At 43.7% G+C, this 22,251-nt stretch overlaps 1 protein-coding gene across 2 annotated transcripts in view; it reads left to right on the top strand.

Annotated features, from left to right (window-relative positions):
* Positions 1–1,544: 1,544 nt before the first annotated feature.
* The window catches only part of CREB3L2 (cAMP responsive element binding protein 3 like 2), a 71,849-nt gene continuing 51,142 nt past the window's right edge, over positions 1,545–22,251 (top strand). Inside the window, exon 1 of one of the 2 annotated variants that reach the window (XM_081878944.1) lies at positions 1,545–2,039. In XM_081878944.1, coding sequence (XP_081735070.1) covers positions 1,932–2,039 — 108 coding nt within the window. In that variant the 5' untranslated portion in view covers positions 1,545–1,931. The remainder of the gene's footprint in view (positions 2,040–22,251) is intronic. The other variant, XM_081878945.1, reaches the window with a different exon arrangement.

Genomic DNA, 22,251 nt, shown 5'->3' with positions numbered 1-22,251 from the left:
AGGCCCTAAGCTACTGAAGGTAATGGGGCCCTTTATATGTCCAGCTGTCCTTTGTCAACAGCAAATTGTCGCTGTTTTTTGTGTTGAATATATGCTATATGGTAATTTATGGACCTAATAGGTATCTAAAGCAATTTGCACATAACTAAATATGTATGTTATCATTGTAGGTTTTATTTGTTTTTTAGCTTATATTTTGGAAATGTGCATCCAATTTTTTTCCCTTTAATTTTTTTGGGGGGGCCACGAGAGTGGGGCCCCAAGCTATAGCTTGTTTAGCTTATATGTAAATCTGGCACTGCTCACAGATCTATGAGTCTGGGGGGGGGGGGAGTTATCTTTAGCAGGGGGAGGAAAAATGGGCATAGTTGCTCAGAGTCCTGCGAGTCCAGGGGAGCCTCGACTACTGAAATATACTCAGAGTCGCAAAGTGATTTCATGCTCTTTATTCAGCTCATAGTGGTGAGGAGGAATGAATGAATGTCCCCTCAAAGTATCTGCTTTATATACATTATTTACATAATGGGCTGCACATGATTGGCTAATTCTGGAATTCTACTGTAAGCCAATCAGGTTGTGGATTCACTTATATCTGGAGCATGATTGGGTGGTTCCTGCCAGCCAATCATACTGCTGCATTGTTCTAGGACCAATCAGACTGCTGCATTCTGAATCCTATTGTTCTAGGACCAATCAGACTGATGCAATTTGGATCCTATTGTTCTAGGACCAGTCAGACTGCTGCAGTTTGGATCCTATTCAACTCAGTACATAACAACTACTTAACTCACTTTCCAAATTCTTATCAGTCACTTTTTACATCTCCTAACCTAACTTCGACTTGTCCTGAGTTTTTCAACTACCCAAATGTTCCTTTTGATGTGCCCATATATTAATCCCTCGCCCCCGTTTTGGATCCGGCTTCCCCTCCCACACCTTTTCTTTTCAGCTCTGCTCCGATGTTTGCTTTCTCAAGAAAAGAGAACTTTGCTCCCAGTTCCCTATAAAGCAATCAATCCGGTTCCAGAGAAACTCAGTGACAAATTGGTGCCGGACATTGAGCTGCAAGGAATAATCATAGCCCATTTCCTGTCCCCTCCCTCCCATCTCCAGTGTTAAGAGGTTATTTTCCCCCGGGTCTACGTTCAAGGCTTTATTTTTATTTTGCTCCTCCAAAAGTAGGCGGGGCTTTTTCCCAAGCTGTTGTCTTGTCGCTAGGTCATTGGCTGCGGCGCGCGCCACTTTCCGAACGTTGCCTGTCCCTCGGAGCGGCTGGAACATCCAGGGCGGAAGGCTATTGGTCAGGGACAGAGAGGGTCGAGGGAGGCGGGGGGGGGCGGAGAGAGCCTTTTCCCTGCTTGACGTAATCGGGACTTCCCCGCCCACATTCCACAGCTGGGGAAGTGTAGGAAGCGGCTATGGAATGGGGAGGGTGGAAGAGCCAGGGAATCGGCTTCTGGATTCTGATTGGGCGCTCGCCTTCGAAGGTCCCGAGCTTGCCTTCGCTGATTGGCCAGGGCGGGGGGCGGAGCCAAGAATCTGGTGGGGGCTGGAGGGAAGGCAGCAGCTGGTGGCAGTTTGGGGTTTCAGGAGCTCTGGGGAAGGTCTCTGCCAGTAAGACAACGGAGGTCTTTCTTGAAAGCAGATGCGCGCCCGAGATCTAGGACATATGGTTGCAAAACTAGCTGGCTGTTGCATTTATTTATTTTTTGCTAGTTGTAGATTGGCGAGTGTCTGACATTTTCAGTTATATTACTACATAGCTTCTATTTTATTCCTTTTCTAAGGGAGTAAGGCGCACAGAGGCAGGGGCGGCAGCGTTTTTTCAGCCTTATGGCACAAGTTTGTTTTCTGTGATCGTTCCGAGGTGCTCCAAGAGTGCATATTTCTCTCCCCCGCCCCCCCCGCTCTTGGTATTGCTGAGGTCCGAAATGGCCATGGATGGGCTGGAAAGTGGGGAGCAGAACCTGTTGCACTGGGACCGAAAGCTGAGCGAGTTGTCGGAACCGGTGGACTCTGATGCCCTGCTCTACAGCACGGTGAGAACACGGTCAAAACACTGGGACAGTAGTAGTGGTGGAAGGCATGGGAAAATGGGGCGGCACAACGAAACTTTATTATGTTGGCTTGCGATGCAGTTATCCACTCTGTAAGAAGTGTGTGGCACAGTGTGTGGTTTTTAAAAAAGTTTTTTAAAAAGTAACTTAGAGGTGGGTGGAAGAAAAAGTTCTGGCTGGCGCACATCTGGCTTCAGAAAGTCACCCTGCTATTAGCAAACCCTTCCTGGGCTTTCATTATGTAGGAGGAGTCTCTCTTTTCTTGGGAAAAAAGTTATGTTGAGCTCATCTGGAATTGGCATCTCTTGCACTTTGTCTGTCCACCTCCCCACTCCCTTTTCATGACTTAAGTTTTCCTCCCTCTGTTTTCAAAAAGAGCTGTCTGCTCATGGGTGTTAGAATAAGTGCCAGGTGCTGTCTGCTGTAGGGCCAGTGAAGAGTTCTCAAAACAGCGTTATGGTTTTTAAAAAAGATGGTGGAGAGCCTGGAGTTTGGAATTTCAGCGGGGGGGGGGGGGGAATTAGGAGCTGCTGACGCAAGGAGGAAATACCTGTACTTTGAAGGGTTATCTGTGTTTCTTGATGCAAATCTAATTACTGCCCACAAGGCCTGTTTGGACCAGCATATATATGTGTGTGTGGTTTAAGCGTGGGGATTCCTATTTGTTCAGAAGTGCTTGTTACGAAACTTTTGATTGGACTCTTTCCTGTTTCTGCACATTAAGAGGTTCCTATTAAGAGTTGTCAGCAAGAAAATAGCAGTCTTTCTGAGAACCGCAATAACGGTCTCATTCTTTGGGCAGCATTCCAAGCTCTGAAACTTTTGCAGACCTGGTTCCTGGTGTTCCCTCTTCCCTGCCTGCTTTTAGTTTGCTGAAAGGAAGTAAATGCCCATGTCTCCAAAGAATATTTATGGTGGTTCTGCAGTGGTAGCCATGAAAGCAAGTAAGAGATAATCAGTGCTTTGTGCCAGATGTTGGAGGTTTTTCCTCTTGCTGGAAAGTGTGCACCAGCAACTTTATCCAAACTCAGTCTCTGCACGTACAACTTTATCCCCAGACTGCTGGAGAAAAAGGAGATCTATTTGAGCAAGCAAAGTTGGTGGTGTGTGTATCTTTTTCTGTTACCATCTCACTTTTATTTTATGAATGCTTGGCACTTAAGGCAAGAATGACTTGGAGCATGTGCAAAGTTCCTCCCCACTGTAAAAAGTTGAGGTTTTTTTTTTCTTTTTTAGAAGGAAAAGGCATCTGAGGAGAAAGCATTTTGAAATGTGCAGAATGATTTTTTCCCCCTCAAGAAGAGAACCAGCTTTTTGAAAAGTCAGAGGGAAAAGTCCTTCCACCCACCGTGAGGACATAACGCTTTAAAAACTGGCTGCACACACAGTTCATATTCACATATATACTAATGCATTTCCACATGGCAAATGTCCTATCCATCCAGACTAGCGCGGTGTCGGAGACAGCAACAAGTCTCTCTGCATTTCACAAAGAGAATTTCCCTAGCTCTCTCTGGCACGCAACACAACACCTCTCAATATCCTGGGGTGAGTGGTATCCAAAATATTAGAGGAGGCTAAGTTTCCCTGGCCCTAGTTGTTTATGCTTTATTTCTGCTGGTGAAAAGATCTATGCTGCCCCAAAGCAAGCATACCCTTGTATCAAGCCTAGGTATTTCAACAGAAGATGGTCTTCATCTTAGTTTTTGGCATCAGATCGTACACTTGCCATGCATAGGGTACTAGGAACGCACCCCGTGTGGTTGATTTGGGACTGCAGAGTCTGGTTGCACTCTTCACACAGTAGTGATCCTGGCAACACTTGGCAATGACATGGGCACTCCCCATTGCAATTAAACCAAAGTACCTAATAAGGGGTTCTAGATGTGATAGCCTCAGTGCAGCTCAGCAGTCAAGAGGCAATTAAGTTTAGCCACTTTCTCTGCTTATGGCATTAATTCTTGGAGCTCAGCATGCCAGTCTGTGCTGTCCTAGACTGAACATTTTAGGAGTGTGGCTGGCTCAATGTGTGATCTGTAATGGGTATATGGAAATTAATTTCAGCTGGGCTTTATCACAAGGACGTTCTTTCAGTGCATCCATGGCAGGTATATTTGTCAGGTGCTAGCACATGGGTTTTAATTAATTAAGCAAGTAATTATATTTGTTACCCATCCTTCCCTTGGTTACAACTTAAAATCCAGAATTAAATATGGTTAAATCTTACAGTTACAGGAATATGGTGGGTCCTGAAAACACACACCTGGGGTGTGTAAAGAGTTGATTCTTTAGCATTTCCTGAAAGAGGTACAGTGATGAAGCCAGATGCACCTCTGTGCAGAGGGTAGCCATGGCGATGCTCTCCAGATGTTGTTGGACTGCGACTTCCATCATCTTGTATCATGGCCCACCTGCTGGGGCAGGTGGGCATTGGGAAGCCAATAACAACTAGCAGGGCTGGATTTAGGTTTGATGAGGCCCTAAGCTACTGAAGGTAATGGGGCCCTTTATATGTCCAGCTGTCCTTTGTCAACAACAAATTGTCGCTGCTTCTTGTGTTGAATGTATGCTATGTGATAATTTACAGACCTAATAGGTATCTAAAGCCATTTGCACATATTGCCATGCAACCAGTCCATGCAGAATGTAGGCACCGTATATGTAGAAATGAGCAAACCAGTGATATTTTAGGGAGCAGGCAAGCAGGTGCGGCCCATTGCTTGCATCATAGGAGGCTACACAACACCAAATACTGTTGTTGTCTGTAGGTTTTATTTTATTTGTTTTTTTTATCTTATATTTTGGCACCGTACATCCAGTTCCCCCCCTTTAAACTTTTTTGGGGGGCCCCAAGAGAGTGGGGCACTAAGCTATAGCTTGTTTAGCTTATACGTAAATTTGGCTCTGATGTTGGGTCACCTTGTGCTAGTGTGACCTAGAATGGGGCCCAGGATGAGACTATGCAGATAAGGGGCTGTCTTGGTTCCCAGCGGTTCCCATTGAGTTCTGTGGGGTAAACCGGCTATGATTTGAGATACTCTGGAGAGAAGTTGGGAAGGGAATGAAGCTCACATGTCCAGGGTATGTTTAGTACGCATCCCATGCTATCCCTTTACTTTCTCCCCACATTCACTTCTGTTGAAAGGGATTTAAATACCAGCCTTCAGGGCAACATTGCAGAGGATGCAAAGCCTGCACGTCACCATTCTTGACATTGTTTTCCCTCCCCTGCATGTCTCATTCTGCCCTCCTGGCAGAAATACAGCATCTCATTCCTGAGGATACTCCTTTGTGGTCTTTCTAAGAGGGAAGCTCTCCCAGTGTACACACCTTCCCTATCAAAATGGCAGGGGTTTCCCCAAGTGAAGTAATGATGCATTTGCATTATTGGTAAAAGACCTGCTTTGCTTGCAGAGCTTCAAATATTCAATCAGTATGTTTTTGAGCACAATTCAAAGTGTTGGTGCTGATCTTTAAAGCCCTAAATGGCTTCAGCCCAGTATACCTGAAGGAGCATCTCCACCCCCATCGTTCGGCCTGGACACTGAGGTCCCGCGCTGAGGGCCTTCTGGTGGTTCCCTCACTGCGAGAAGTGAGGTTACAGGGAACCAGGCAGAGGGCCTTTTTGGTAGTGGTGCCTGCCCTGTGAACGCCCTCCCATCAGATATCAAGGAAATAAACAACTACAGTGGTACCTCGGGTTAAGAACTTAATTCGTTCTGGAGGTCTGTTCTTAACCTGAAACTGTTCTTAACCTGAGGTACCACTTTAGCTAATGGGGCCTCCCGCTGCTGCTGCTGCGCGATTTCTGTTCTCATCCTGAAGCAAAGTTCTTAACCTGAGGTACTATCTGGGTTAGCAGAGTCTGTAACCTGAAGTGTCTGTAACCTGAGGTACCACTGTATCTGACGTTTAGAAGACATCTGAAGGCAGCCCTCTTTAGGGAAGTTTTTAATGGCTGGTGTTTTCTCGTGTTTTTAATATTCTGTTGGGAACTGCCCAGAGTGGCTGGGGAAACCCAGCCAGATGGGCAGGGTATAAATAATAAATTATCATCATCATCATCTTGATTGATACCCTAATTTAGGGGAAATCCGGACACAAACAAATGTTTTAGCTTTTTTTAAAATAGAAAATTCCCAAAGTGGTTGAGCTTTGGGTGGGATGGGGGGTGGGGATGGAGACTGCAATTTTATGTTGCCGAAGATCCAGGACGAAAATTCCCACCAGATGCCACTTCCAACCTTGAAATTCCAGACGTATGGCAACGCTGCCATAATTAGAAGGAGCAGATTATGGGAAACACTTCTGCCTAAATAGCTGGAGAGCTCTGCTGTGCAGAGTAGATCGTTGTGGGCTTCTTGAAATGAAAACAAAAATCTATTGCTGTCTTTAGAATTTATATACCAACAGTCTGAGTCGGCTTCTGACTTCCTAACCCAGAGAGCAGACACATTTTGCTATCCCTGATAAACTACAGTGGTACCTCGGGTTACAGATGCTTCACGTTACAGACACTTCGGGTTACAGACTCTGCTAACCCAGAACGAATTAAGTTCTTAACCCGAGGTACCACTGTACTTGGTGTCCCCCCCCTACCCTCTTTCCACTTTTCTTGAAATACATGGAAGTTGGTAATTGTTTTCAGCTGTATCCGAGATATGAGGTGGAAAAAATTCCCAACTCTGTACCCAGTGCACCACCTCTAGATGTTTAGAACTCCAACTCCCATCAGCCCCAGCCAGCATGGCCAGAGGTCAGGAATGATGGGAACTCAGCATCTGGAGCGCACCATGTTGGCTACACCTGCTCTTGTACATCAGAATTTTTTCCTGTATGAATTGCTCTAATTTGCATAGGATTCTCCTCACCAAAGAATAAACCACAACAGTGAGATGAATTAAAATTCATTGTCAGATTCCAGTTTTGCTCGTTTCTAGTCGTATCGTTGTCTTTTGTATTGCAATTCCTTGCAATTAATATAATTATAAAACATAAAACTGTCAGATACTATTCTCATCCTCTATCACTTGAAGCTTCTTCTTTTACCTTGCATAATGTTATTTTTGTGGAACAACTTGGAGGCAGGGGCATGTTCTGTGGGGTCTTCTCCTTTTGAGTTGGCAAGGGCATTAGCAGCAGGAAATTCTTCTAAACTCTGTTTTACTGAAGAACTGGTTGGGAAGGTGTTGCCTTCCAGCACAATATTAATCCACTGGAATTCCCCTCCACATTTTCATTAGACTTTCAAATGCTGGAATGCAAACCCACAAATGTTGGCTGTTTTTTGTTTAACTCCTGCTAAATAGTTTGATCATCCATGACCCACACAGCTAGCCTGTTAGCGAGAGAAGCATTTTGGTTGCATGTATATAATCTTCATGGTTATTTTTTGCTGTTAGCAATTCTATCATATCCTGAGGTGCTAGGGTAGATTGTTAACACTTTTAAATGTCACAAATAAAAACTAAAATTGTTGTGTGCGATGGTTGTTTTTTTTAAACCAACAAAATCCAAACAAGACCCTGAATCTTAGCTTCACCTTATTTCCCACTATCAACTTCATTTTGGCCACTACAACTGATGTTTCAGGAATAATAATAATAATAATAATAATAATAATAATAGAATATTAGAATTGTTGGTAAAGACCCCTGGACAGTTAAGTCCAGTTGAATTTGACTATGGGCTCATCTCCGCTTTTGGGCTGGCAGTGGGACACTGCAACGGAACCCAGAGCGCACGGAAACGCCGTTGTAGAATTGTAGATTTGGAAGGGACCATGAGGATCATTTAGTTCAACTCCCTGCAATGCAGGAATCTCAACTTGATCATAATGAAATCATAGAATTGCAGAGTTGGAAGAGGTATTGGTTGCTATTACAGTCATACCTCATGTTACGTTTGCTTCAGGTTGAGCATTCTCAGATTGCGTCCCGCGGCGACCTGGAAGTACCGGAAAGAGTTACTTCCGGGTTTCCCCACTCATGCATGTGCAGCGAATCGCAACCCGCGCATGCACAGATGTGGGTTGTGTTCCTTTCAGGTTGCGAACGGGCCTCTGGAACAGATCCCTTTCGCAACCAGAGGTACCACTGTATTGCAACAAACCAGTCTGGGTTCCTGTGTCTGGGGTCTGGATATTGAATATGCACCAAAACTCTGGCAATTGGCTCATGTGAAATACTTTAAAACTCTGTCTTTAGCTGATTCTCAAGTGCCAGAGAATCCAGCATTTCTCCTTGGTGAATAGACACCTTGTTTTCTCCGCAGCTGCACATATTTGTGAGCCTCTGGAAAGGTAATCTGAAGAGCCTTTGCAAGTCGCTCTGAATAGAGCCAGTCTTCTAATTCCTCTTGACAGGTGAATCAAAAGTGAAGAAAGAAAGTGAGGGGCAGCGTCGAAAGATAACCACAAATCAGGCCTCTTCTGCTGACTCTGGTTTCCGAATCGAACTTCGGATAGGGATGGAAGCAGTATGAAACACCTGGTATGAAGCACAGCTGCTTCAGCCATTTCGCAAGACCCTGGCCTGAGTCCAGGTAAAATTAGTCACTGCTGTGCCTCATGGACGCCAGTGGAACAAAGTTAGTTGCAATGACAAGAACTGAACAGTACAGTCCTGTGCACATCTGCTTAGAAGTAATCCCCACTGAGTTCAGTGGGACTTCCCCAACACTGGCAAGTTTGATAGAGAGAATACTCACTCCTCCTCTTTTAAAATTTGTGATTATGCAAAAGAAATAAAGGAGCAGCTTGTCTTTCAACCCTGTTATCTTTTACAATGTTGATCCTTTGCTGGACCACTTAGTTGGTCAACCAATGTCAACATATTGACAGGGATGGAAATGTCTGTTGCTTCATTGCTTGCAGGCAAATTTAAAAGGCAGGTTACTCTAACCAGGAACTTGGAAATGTCAACAGCTTACCTGAGCATTTGAGTCAACCTCTTCCTCCTGTTGTGGTTTTTATCCGCCCTCTTCTCAAGCAAACCTGCTGCTCTGCAGTTTATAGGAGATATATACCGTATTTTTTTCTTTTAAAAAGAGGTGTAATGTTGGAGGAGAACTGAGGGGGAATTTAGCAAACTAGCCAATATAACTTGACACTGATAATCTTTCCATTTATACATTTTTAAAATAAAATTTTCTATTTGCAGATTTAATGAGGAAAGGAGAAAAAAGATAAAATTAAATAAGAGAAGGAAAACAAGCCAAAATAACAATATACAAACAATAACAGTAGACCACCATCAGTTTACATTGCAGATACAATGACCACCTGTACACAAATCTTAAAATTAAATATGTAAGTTAATATAAGCCCTCCAGTTTTTCCTTTTTTTGCCATATAGAAGCTGCACTTGTACAAAAACCTGTTTTAAGAAAATAGATAACTAAGGAGACAGCCAGTTCACCTGTTGCATGAGAAGAAAGGCAAGACTAGGCAAGCCTCTTGTCTATTTTACCCACACCCTGTGGCTGCTTTTAACTTTACAAATGGAACGAGACCGGAAAGGTTAGGTTTATCTTTGGACTGCTGTGTTGCATTCATGTTTGTTTCTGGTATTTGTATATCAAACTATTTTTGTGTTAAAGGAGCAAAGGTATAAGCTGGAGTGACAAATGGGGGAACATAAACCACTTCTTGAATTTTAGACGCTCGCCTAGTGTCAATAGGCAGAGAGTTCCGAAGTCTACACTAATAGATGCAGTTACCTCCAACTGCAGTTGATTGAAGTGGTTGACTGGGCATTTATGCAGTAAGGCGATCCCGCAAGTAAACATGCTTTTACATGTGTTGGAAGCTCCTCAGAGTGGCTGGAGCAACCCAGACAGGTGGGCAGGGTACAAATAATAAGAGTATTATTATTATTAGGTATACACGATGGTTGCATAGTAATCTTGGGCCCCACACATAAACCTCTCTCGACCTGACCTACCTTTCAGGGTTGGTGTAATAATAAAAGGAAGGAAGAGGATTATATGCATCACTCTGAACTACTTGGAGAAAACAGTGGGAGGAAAACAAACTCTGTATTTTGGTCAAAGGAGTGTACGTAATTGGGATGAGGATGGCAAGGAGTTCATGGTTCAGATTCCAGCAGGCCACATGGCTTTGCTTGTTGCTTTTTTCCACCTAAAGTTCAGAGTTGAGATCATTCTTGGGGATGAGCTGGGGAAACTTTGAGCTTCCCTTATCTCTCTTCAGGTAAATGACTTGGAAAGAGCAGTGAAGTCTAAACACCCACTTGCTTTGACTTTGCTTTCCTGTTTCCTAATGAAAATGTGTGATAAGGTAAAGTTTATCTGAAGAGCTTATCGAGTGAATGGTTTTTCTGTGTCTTTCTGAAGCTGCTGTTGAGAATCTGGTTTGTGGCCTTGTCCCCCTTTTTTCCACACAGCTCGGTTTTTTTATATGCACACTGAAAAACAACAACAAACGACTCCATGTTCAAACTTAGGGGAATGAGGCATGCGTCTACATTGCTTTGCAGGAAATTAATGTGTCTTTCTTGATATCTCCAAATTAGCCACCTTATTTATTGCAAATATTTATATAACCAGACTATCTAGCTCAGTATTGCCAGACTGGCAGTGACTTGCCAGGGTTTCAGGTAGAGGACATTCCCAGCCCTACCTGGAATGCTGGGGAAGAAGAAGAGGAGTTTGGATTTGATATCCTGCTTTATCACTACCTGAAGGAGTCTCAAAGCGGCTAACTTTCTCCTTTCCCTTCCTCCCCCACAAAAAACACTCTGCGAGGTGAGTGGGGCTGAGAGACTTCAAAGAAGTGTGACTAGCCCAAGGTCACCCAGCAGCTGCATATGGAGGAGCGGAGACCCGAACCCGGTTCACCAGATTACGAGTCTACCACTCTTAACCACTACACCACACCAGGGACCTTCTGCTTGCAAGGAAAATGCTCTACCACTCTCCCTCTCCATATGAAGAGCTAACACATGAGTGGGGTGCTGGCCCCAGTTCTGATGATCCTCCACTGGTTTCTTCCTGCAACCACTGTGTGTTTGAGGCAGGGGCTGACCGTAGGCTCCTCCATGTGATCTGGAGCCCTTTGTGAAGATGCAAATTCAGCCGGTTCCCCTTCACAAATTTGTTGAAGTACAGAAGTTGTCAGGGTGGTGGGCACAGCTGTGTTTCTTGCCTGTGTGTGTATGTGTTGCGAATGCAAGGGGGTGATCCTAGTCCCTCTCCATTTGGAGACCTAATGAGTGAATAGGGTTGAAGTCCAGAACATAAGAAACTACTGTGTGCCTTTGGGGGGGGGGGTGAAGTCAAGCTGTCAGAAGGTTGCAGCGCCTGCTGTGGCTGTAGAGGCCAATATGGAAGAGACATGTTTGCTTGCAGCTGGGGCAGATGCACCATGGCATTTCTTCTCTCTGCGCTCCTCCCAGCAGTCATTTCTCCTCTGGTTGCTGCTACGGATAGATGACTTGATTGTCTGTCTTCAGGCACTGCGGTCATCTGCAAGGGGTTCCCTTGTGGCAGGTTGATGTTGCCAGCCTTCGCGCATCACATTTGCAGACATCTTTGTAATGCAGAGGTGGCCTGCCAATTGGCCTGGTGCCACATATAAAAATACAGCTTTTGTGATAATGAACCTTTATCCTCTTCAGCTCATCCTAGGGGTGTGGCTCTGGAGGCTCCCTAAAGCACTGCATGTAGCATCCTTCGTAATGCCAGTACAGTGGTAGCTTGGTTTAAGAACAGCTTAGTTTATGAACAACTTGGATTAAGAATGCTGCAAACCTGGAAGTAGGTGTTTTGGTTTGTGAACTTTGTCTTAGAATAAGAACATGTTTCACTTCCTGTTGAGTGTGTTCCATTTGTAAATTGAGTCCCCCGCTACTATGGGAAAGCACGCCTTGGTTTAAGAACACTTTGGTTTAAGAATGGACTTCCGGAACGGATTAAGTTTGTAAACCCAAGGTACCACTGTACATTGAACAGGGTATGTGCTTGTGTTAGCCAGAACTGAAACCAAGAAAGGCTGGTCACCATTTCTTAAAATGCAGGGAGGAGAATACTGTGGCAAAGGAAGAGTAGCCCTAAGATGTGGGAAAATGGTAAAAAGTGTGTGGGAATCTAAAAGTGGGAGGTGCAGTCACTGAGAAGGCCTTCTCTTGGGTCCATTGACAGCACAGAATACCTGTCAGTGGGACTGCAAAGAGAGTGTCTCTTGTAGCAGCTGTAGTTTTGAGACCATCTTCATGGGTAGCATTCATTCAGGAACAGCTGGAAATAGGCACTCCTTGCCTCTGCCACCTAGGCCTCCAGAGACAGAGATCGATCAAGGAACACCCCAGACTATGTACCTGTTCCCTCAGGGGGAGTGTGACTCTGTCTATGGCAGGATGAGCACCCAGTTCCATCCCAGCATGGCGACAGAGAAGTACTCCTGCATAGCAGTGTAGGGCAAACCCAGATGCTGACTCATTGCCTTTAAAAGGTAAAGGGACCCCTGACCGTTAGATCCAGTCACGGACAACTCTAGGGTTGCAGCGCTCATCTCGCTTTACTGGCCGAGGGAGCCGGTGTACAGTTTCTGGGTCATGTGGCCAGTATGACTAAGCCGCTTCTGGCGAACCAGAGCAGTGCACGGAAACGCTGTTTACCTTCCGCTGGAGTGGTACCTATTTATCTACTTGCACTGCATGCTTTCGAACTGCTAGGTTGGCAGGAGCAGGGACCGAGCAATGGGAGCTCACCCCGTCACGGGGATTTGAACTGCCGACCTTCTGATTGGCAAGCCCTAGGCTCTGTGGTTTAACCCGCCTTTATCTGTTAATAAATATTAATTCAATTGGCAGTTTTCAGAAGACGTTCCCTTTTGTTGCTGGGAATTTTCTGGGTGACCTCTGTGGCTGTCATTTTCCGATCTGCTCTGGAATGACTCACAAATGAAAGTAGGTTAATGCAGCACCCAAAGTCAGGGTGGTTCCCACTATCCAATCCCTTACTTTACCAGGGAAACAAGGCACTTTTTCAGGGGTTCCCAGAGTCGGAACTAAAACTGATGTGGTGACTTCTTGAATGAAGTCATTGCATTAGCTCAAGGACTTCTGCCCTTGAAATGGGATATCATCCTCTACTTATCTGCTGTAGAGAGTTAAATTAAACCCCAAACAGATATGGGGGGAGAAGAAAAGGAAAGGAAGTCCTGCTGCATAGATTACTTCCTCTAATTGGATAATTTTGTGGGATGCAATCCCCAGTTCTGGTAATTCCTCTTTTGTGTTAACTAGCCACAGACACACCTCTGATAACAACAAAAGGAGGAGAAGCAGCAACATTGGAATAAGTTGTAGTGGCCTTTGGCCTTCCGTGTTCATTGATCAACATTCAGCACTAACAGGGTATAAAACCACAAAATATATAATCAAAATAACCCCCCCCCCCAATAACACCCCCCCCCAACATATGGTTGCCTTTAGGGAACCTTAGGGTTGTAAGGAAAACACTGGGGCTTAATTTGATCAGTCCATGATCACTGCAGATGGTGACAGCAGTCACGAAATTAAAAGACGCCTGCTTCTTGGGAGAAAAGCAGTGACAAACCTAGACAGCATCTTAAAAAGCAGAGACATCACCTTGCCAACAAAGGTCCGTATAGTTAAAGCTATGGTTTTCCCAGTAGTGATGTATGGAAGTGAGAGCTGGACCATAAAGAAGGCTGATCGCCGTAGAATTGATGCTTTTGAATTATGGTGCTGGAGGAGACTCTTGAGAGTCCCATGGACTTCAAAAAGATCAAACTTATCCATTCTGAAGGAAACCAGCCCTGAGTGCTCACTGGAAGGACAGATTGTGAAGCTGAGGCTCCAATACTTTGGCTACCTCATGAGAAGAGAAGACTCCCTGTAAAAGATGGAGGGAACAAGGAGAAGGGGACGACAGAGGACGAGATGATTGGATAGTGTTCTTGAAGCTAGCAGCATGAGTTTGACCAAACTGCGGGAGGCAGTGGAAGACAGGAGTGCCTCGCGTGCTCTGGTCCATGGGGTCACGAAGAGTCGGACACGACTAAACGACTAAACAAAAAAATATATTGATCAGTCGAATGTTTGGTATCTGGTGGGCGGGGCTTGTGTGTTCTGCTCTGGAACTGGCTCCTCCCTTCAATGTGTTCCATTAAGAATGTCAGTTAAGAGCAGGGGTCAGCAAACTTTTCCAGCAGGGGGCCGGTCCACTGTCCCTCAGACCTTGTGGGGGCGGGACTATTTTTTGGGGGGGGGAGGGGGAATGAACAAATTCCTTTGCCCCACAAATAACCCAGAGATGCATTTTAAATAAAAGCACACATTCTACTCATGTAAAAACACCAGGCAGGCCCCACAAATAACCCAGAGATGCATTTTAAATAAAAGCACACATTCTACTCATGTAAAAACACGCTGATTCCCGGACCGTCCACGAGCCGGATTTAGAAGGCGATTGGGCTAGATCTGGCCCTTGGGCCTTAGTTTGCCTACCCATGGCTAAGAGGGACCAAATACCTCTTGTTTTTTTGCCTCAGACTTGCCTCATGTTGTTGTATTTAGTTTCTCTCATCATGTCATTCTGTTAGTTACCTTCATTATTGAAACTTAGTTTACATTTATGTGAGTCACTTATACTTATTTGTCTCAAAGAAAAAAAGAAAGAAACTCTGCTGAGGAAAGGTGTGGAATGTCTAAATTGCATTAGTCAGAGAATATTATTCCCAGTTTGCCAGGAGGATGGATTTTTGTTAATCATCCCTCCTCCCCTCTGCCCTGTTCCACAACAAGGGTAGGTAATAAATCAATCAGTAATAACCCCAGAACTCTGGGACTTGCCTGCAGCTGACCTCTGCATTGTTATCAAGATTCAGGTTTTTCAAGAAGTCCTTCAAAACCCTCTTGCTATCCTCAGTGGGTCATAACCACAAAACCATCAGCAGACAGTATGATCATGTAGTATTGTTTTTCAATCTGGACTCCCAATTTGGTGGTGTTTTGAGGCATATGGCTAATGGTTCTGAAGCTAGGAGGAACAGAAAGGGAGAGAGTGGAAACTCCCTTGTCAAATCCTCCCTGAGGATGAATTTATGTTGCCTATTTTTAATGTGGCAGAAGCTTCGGCGTATCCTTTTGTTTCAAGATTTTATTTGAATTTGTGGCCAAATTTCATTTCAGACAGGACTGCCAGCATGCTGCCCTCTTCCAGGCAGTCAAAGGCCTTGAGGATGTCTAATGCCATGACTGAAATGATGGCTTTGTTTAATTTTAAAGGCCCATCACCCAGTGGTGGAGCAACCTCTTTTCATGCAGAAGGCACCAGCTTCAGCCCCCAACGTATTTAGGGAAAGACTCCAAACTTTCAAGCTGTAGGCTGTGCTGAGCTGAGTGGCCAATGACCTGACTTGGCACCTGATACCTTCTTGTGTTCCTATGGGCATGAAATCCAGTGCTGGAAACAACCATTTCCCACTGAGGTGCTCTTAGAAGGCTCGAAGAAGAGAGTGAAAATTGGTGCAGTCATATTCTTTCTTTCTTTCTTTCTTTCTTTCTTTCTTTCTTTCTTTCTTTCTTTTTTCTTTTTTCTTTTTTCTTTTTTCTTTTTTCTTTTTTCTTTTCTTTTTTTAACTATAAATTCTTTATTGATTAAAAGATTTGCATGTACTCTTAACAGGTTAAAAAAGAGAAAATTATATAAAATAGAAAATTTATAAAGAAAAAGAAATAAAGAAGTGACAAAGATAAGAAACAAAGAAATCAATTTTTTTAAAAAAGACAAAGTTATTTACATAGTAAAAGTACTCATCAGCACAATCCTTCCCATCCTTCTCATTATACTGTTTGATATAACATTCTTTTTTACACAGGTTTACATTGTATCATATGATTTCTTTCTGCTTTGTATACATTCCTTTGATCTTTTTCTTTACAAATATCACTCAATTTCTGCTAATATGGAGTTATTTGCACAACAAACTTTGACATAATTCTTAAATATTATCCATTCTCTAGTTGTTTTTTGTTTCAATATTCCTCTAACTGATCCCGTCAGTTTTGCTAATTGGAGATATTCTGACATGAGTATCTGCCAATCTGTAATCTCTGGGAGCGTTTCATATTGTTTCACTTACAAACCAAACCAAACCTAGAGCAATGTGGCAGTCTTTCTGAGGAACATCTGCTTCTCTCATCTTGAGGTTAATTCTATCCGACTCAGCTGGTTACCTGTATCGGTTGTGTTTCTCTGTCCAGTTTCCAATAGCTAAAGTTTCCTTTCTCTATCACATGTTGTGTCTGCCTTGCCGTTTCTCCTTACAGCTGTGTTTGTAATCCCAGCAGTTTGAAAGCAGACTTTCTGCATGGAGGGACTGGTGGCCTGTGCTCAGAAGAGGTGGTTGGTTTTCATAGTTTAGCAGATCCATTCGATACGTTTGGTTATGGAAAACCAACCAGTTATGTTTGGTTGTGGGAAAGATTTAGCTTTACTGGATGACAGAGAAATGGTTATTTCTTTTTAAACTGATGCTCATGTAATAATTTGTTGTGATTTGAAGTGGAGGGGAAAGGATCTTGATATCAGATGACTGGATTTTAAGCATTTTGGGAATGGTAAATTTTAAACTAATGTAGTTAAGGTAGGTAGACAACAGGATATTTTTATTGAAAAGCTAAGTCCGTTGTCATGTATTGGTGGGGGTAAAAGAAAGCAAGAAAATGTTGAACCAGAGAGAGAGAGAGAGAGAGAGAGAGAGCGCGCGCGCGAGCGCGCTGGATAAAAGGCAAATATAAAATTGCTAGGGATTGATCATATATATATATATATATGTGTGTGTGTGTGTGTGTGTACACACACACACACACACACACACACACACACACACAGTTGTACCTTGCGACTTGATTGTTTTGGCTCCTGAAAGCCGCAAACACGGAAATGAGTGTTCCAGTTTGTGAACGTTCTTTGGAACCTAAATGTCCAATGCAGCTTCCGATTCATTCATTCAGAAGCAGCGCCTTGGTTTCTGAAAGTTTTGGAAGTTGAATGGACTTCTGGAACGGATTCCGTTCAACTTCGAGGTACCACTGTATATCAGTATTTTTTTCCAAAAGGAAGCTTTCTTTGAGAACTGTATGAAATGTGAAATTTCATTTCCATCTTGCATCATTTGAAAAAGGTGGGGGGGGGGGAGGGAAATAGCATGGCAGATCCGGGGATAACGACACATGTGTGTTATGACTGTGTTCCTTCTGCTTCTTTTCTTTGGTGGGATTTGTGGAACCCAACCTCCTTGGTTAAACAACTGGAGAACGTGGCAGAAATGACTGGCAGAATCCGTGACCAAGAGAAAGAGACGGTGGAGGAAGATTGGAAGAAGTTTAAAGCTTATCTTAAGAACTGTTATAAAATTGATGAGTGCTAAAATGTCAAGGGAAAGGAAGATGCAGAATTACAGCTGAAATTGTTTGATGAATTAAGGTGAAATTGAGAAAGATAATAAGTTTTAATTAATTAGGCTAAAGGGTTGCTGAAAAACTGTAAAATAAGGATGCAAAAAGGGTGAGGTATGGGGAAGTCCGAGAAAGAAGGTTTATGAAAATGAGGTTATGAAATTATATTTGTGTGTTTGTTTTTGTTTGTTGATGTGTGTATGTTGTTTTGTTTTAAAATTGGAAAATTAATAAAAAATTATTATATAAAAAAATAAACAACTGGAGAACGAAACATGCTCTTTAAATTCCCCCTCCGACCCTTCCTGTATAAAAACAAAGACCACCACTACCAGATGTAGAAAACGCTGCATTCATAAGTCATGCCCCACAAGTAACAAAAGACCCTTTCATGGAGTGAGCAAGCACAAGTAACCTGGCGCCTGCTGGCGCTCCAGATGTGAGATTCCATTGTGTGCGAATGCCAGACTCTGGCCGTCCCTGCTTGCTTTCTCCATCAGCAGCTGGAAAGTTTTACTCATTCACAACTCCCTGAAGGCAAAAATCCACAGCAGAAAAACAAGCCTTTGGTAGAAGAAACACTCTTGCTAGAGAAAGGCCTTAGCTCAGTGGGAGAGCAGAAAGATCCCAGGTCCAATCCCAGGCAAGGCTAGGCAAGGAAACTCTTCTCTTGTGTTGTGCTATGTGTCTATTGTGAATGCTAGAAAACGTACAGTATTGTTGTAAAGAACATGGGGAGAGAAATGATATAGCACCAAAACCATTTAAAATATCTTCCTGTAAGCAGAAAGGGTTGCCTCTCCCTAGAAAGACTAAAATGCTCAGTCAAATGCTTCTGCAACCATAAAGTGCCATTTTGGAAGCCCAGTATGCATTGGCAACATCTTTTGAGTTTTGCAGAAGTCTGTGTAGTTTTCTCTGCGTAGTTTTACAGAAGTCGCTCATGGACTTCTCAATTCAGTATTGAAGGCTTTGACCATAATCAACAATGTGGTCCAAAGGTTGCAAGGTTCATTGTCAAAACAAAACAAAATCCTTCCAGTAGCACCTTAAAGACCAACTAAGTCAGTTCTTGGTATGAGCTTTCGTGTGCATGCACACTTCTTCAGATACAAGGTTCATTGTGACATTGGAGAAGTAGAGCCAATGTCAAGTTGCGGACTCCTTTGCAAGAAATAACAGGTGTATTTGAAGCAGTTCAGCAAGTGGCATCAAGAGCAAAGATGAGATGAGAACAGGGGAATGTGGGATTGCAGTGGTTCTCAACCTGTGGATCCCCAGATGTTGTTGGACTACAACTCCCATCATCTCTGAGCTCTGGCCTTGCTAGCTAGGGGTGATGGGAGTTGTAGTCCAACACAGGTTGAGAAAGGCTGGATTATTGGGAGGGAGTGTCAGTAATTGCAGCCTTCTGTACCAAGGAGCCTTTACTACCGACATTTATACCCTACCCTTCAGCGATAATTTGCATTCTCTTAGCTCAGGGGTCGGTCAACTTTTTGTGGCTTGTGCCGGTTCACAGTCCCGCAGACGCCGTGGTGGGCCGGAGTGAGCACGCATGTGCAAACGCTATTTTCGGTGTTCCTTCCAGCACAAGAGGAGGTGTTCACAGCTTCCCATTGGCTGCAGGAGCTTCCTGCAGCCAATGGAAAGCCGGCCAGCGTCACGGAAGGCGATCCCCACTCTGCTCTGTGCTGGTTTAGTGCGGCGCACGGGAGCTAGCCGAGTGGGCGGCGGGGGTCCATGGGCCGGTTAAACGACTCCCATTGGCCGGTTGTGGCCCATGGGCCTTAGGTTGCTGACCCCTGTCTTAGCTAGTCTATATACATGATTGCATCTCTAGTGACTTTTTAGTCTTGGCTGTTCCTGTGTAAGATTGCCCAGGCTAGTAAAACCTTTGCTCTTTTTTGTAGTGCTAAAAAGCATAGAAAGGAAATCTGTTCCATTCCCTTAACTACCTAATCTGAAAGAACATCATAATCCATAGCAATGAACTGGATACCAGTTGAGGAAGGCTCCTCTATAACTATGTGTATTTGTCCATGATGGAATGTAGAAGAAATGTAGAAAGAAAAAAAGGAATTCAACGCACAAATTTCTTATTGGGGCAAAAGCACTGGAAATACAGACAAATAATGCAAAAGGAGTTGGTGTGCAAAGCCCTGATGCTGAACTAGGCAGTAGGGAGGAAATGATTCATATGGAAAGAGGAAGTCTTGAAAGCAACAATGCTGAAAGAGAACCGCAAGGCCAATGGTGGATGGCAATAAATAGGAAAATATCTGTCTGGGAAGAAGGCATTGAGGAAAATACGTACACATTTTGAGTCCTTGATTTCTGTGCTGTCTTGAGATAAGTCAGGCTGTAAAAAAAACCTTTTACCATTTCGTAATGTGGAGGCTTGGTTATTGCATGAATTGGATATTGTGGAACTATATTTTAAATACTACTGGAAGTGGCCACTTTCATGCAGTGATTTATATTTGGACTGAGTAAAACTTAGTTGAATGCCACCATAAGTGTGAATTTTCAGGGTGCAGTTCTACATTTAAAGTTTGGGGTGCAGGGGTCAAGCTGGGAATCTTGGCTTATGCATTTACAACTTAACTCTCCATCTGAAGTCTGAATGTGTGTTTTGACCCTTGTCCTCGATTTTGAGGGGTTGGGAATGTGTTTTGTTCAGACACAGGGAGGCCACACCAACACCATACATTTAAAGCACTCGGCTTTCCTCAGAGACTCATGGAACCTGTCACAGAGCAACCACTTTCCAGCACCCTCAACAAACTACAGTTCCCAGGATTCTCTGGGAGAAGCCATGTGCTTTAAATGTATGGTATGAATGTGACCAGAGTTAGTTGTCTGCTAGTTGTTCACTGCCTCCAATCCTTCAGATTTGGAGGAACCCTGTTTTGGGCCTGGGTCTAGAGTCCTGCTAGAGGGATGGCTGTAACCTTGATAATAACCTTTATACTGCCACAATCATGAGTCTGATTTTGGTTTTTTAAAAAGGAATATGATATGCTTCCCACAGTCCTTTGGTTGGCAACTGTGAGAGCAGGATGTTGGGTTAGTTGAGCCATCGGCCTCATCCAGGACTGTGGTGCTGATGTGTTTTGGGGGAATACTCTGAGAATGTGTACTGTACATAATACAGTGGTACCTCGGGTTACATACGCTTCAGGTTACAGACTCCGCTAACCCAGAAATAGTGCTTCAGGTTAAGAACTTTGCTTCAGGATGAGAACAGAAATCGTGCTCTGGTGGTGCGGCAGCAGCAGGAGGCCTCATTAGCTAAAGTGGTGCTTCAGTTTAAGAACAGTTTCAGGTTAAGTACGGACCTCCGGAACGAATTAAGTACTTAACCCAAGGTACCACTGTATGATAGTCCTACTTATTTGGGAGTGAGTCTCATAGAACTCTATGGGATCTGTCTCTAGGTAGTTATGCCTAGAGAGTGTGCAGTAAGAGTATGATGCTGTGTTCAGTTCAGGCCAGATAAGTTTGTCCAAGTTTGTCTAAACTGTGGGTGTCACCCCCGCCCATAACAATATTGTTCTTAATATCTTAATGCTTCTGAGGTTGCAGGTGTCTGACTCCGTGACAACTTGACGCTTTGCAACTGTAGAACTAATTTGGAAGTTGTTTAGAAAACAGAGCAGCATGTCAACGTATCATAGTAGCACCTGAGTTGTAGATGAAATATTAAAGATGCATTGTTGCGGCAGGTGTTCTAAAAGCAGGCATGGAATTAAAATTGATGCTGCTGGGAATGAGCGGGGGAGAGCGAGAGAGCCAACCCTGATTAGCAACATAAAGGGTGTTTTTCAGTTTCAGGTTTGTGCTAATTATATAACATGTGATTTTCAGTATTGGTGAGAGAATAAACATCTGTAACCCTGGGCCCGGCTTCCCACTCTCCTCTCACGGCACAGGCAGAGACAGTTGTGGTGGCTGTATTCCCACTGTGGTGGTAAACCTGCGTGTAGCCTGTACCACTTCAAATACCAGAGGCAAGCATGTCTGATGGAGAGCTCTTCCCACCATATGCCTTTGCAGAGTTTTTGGGATGCTGATCTGTATTTATAGTTTTTATTATTAAAATGAATGAACTTTATTATGGTCACAGACCAGGATAAATTCATTTTTATTATTAAAATCATCTGTAAAACTACCCAGTGGATTAAAGCACACTGCACATTTAAAGCAACCCCACCCCTCAAAAAATATATATTGGGAACTGTAGTTTAAGGGTGCTGGGGATTAGATTGATAAATGGTAAACTACAGCTCTTAGGATGTTTTGAGGACTTATGCTTTAAATGTATGGAATGCATGCAACCTTAATTGATCATAGAACTGTAGAGTTCGAAGGGGCCATGAGGGTCTTCTAGTCCAACCCTCTGCAATGCAGGAATCTCAGCTAAAGCATCCATGCTAGATGGCAGTATATAAAATGTAATAATGACAATAAAATCAGCATGTTGCGGTAGAAGAGTTGTAATAGTCTACTCTTTCCCCTGACATGCAAGCTTTATATTTGTAGGCATGTTCAAGTTATTTTTCCACCCACCCCAAGTCTGTACTGGTAGAGGCCCCAAACAGGCTCATCACCTCAGTGAGAACTGGGATCAGTGCAGCAATAAGTATAGCATTTATGTTGGTCCTGTTGCTAAAGAATCTATTGTTAGCACCTTGGGGAGTTACCTGCCCCAGGTAAGTCTTCAATTGCATGACAGGCAGAAA

The sequence above is a fragment of the Podarcis erhardii genome, assembly GCF_964252035.2.
Source record: "Podarcis erhardii genome assembly, chromosome: 10".
NCBI classification, from domain to species: domain Eukaryota; kingdom Metazoa; phylum Chordata; class Lepidosauria; order Squamata; family Lacertidae; genus Podarcis; species Podarcis erhardii.
The sequence above is the reverse complement of the archived record's forward strand: the minus strand, read 5'-3'. Positions and strand labels throughout refer to the sequence as shown.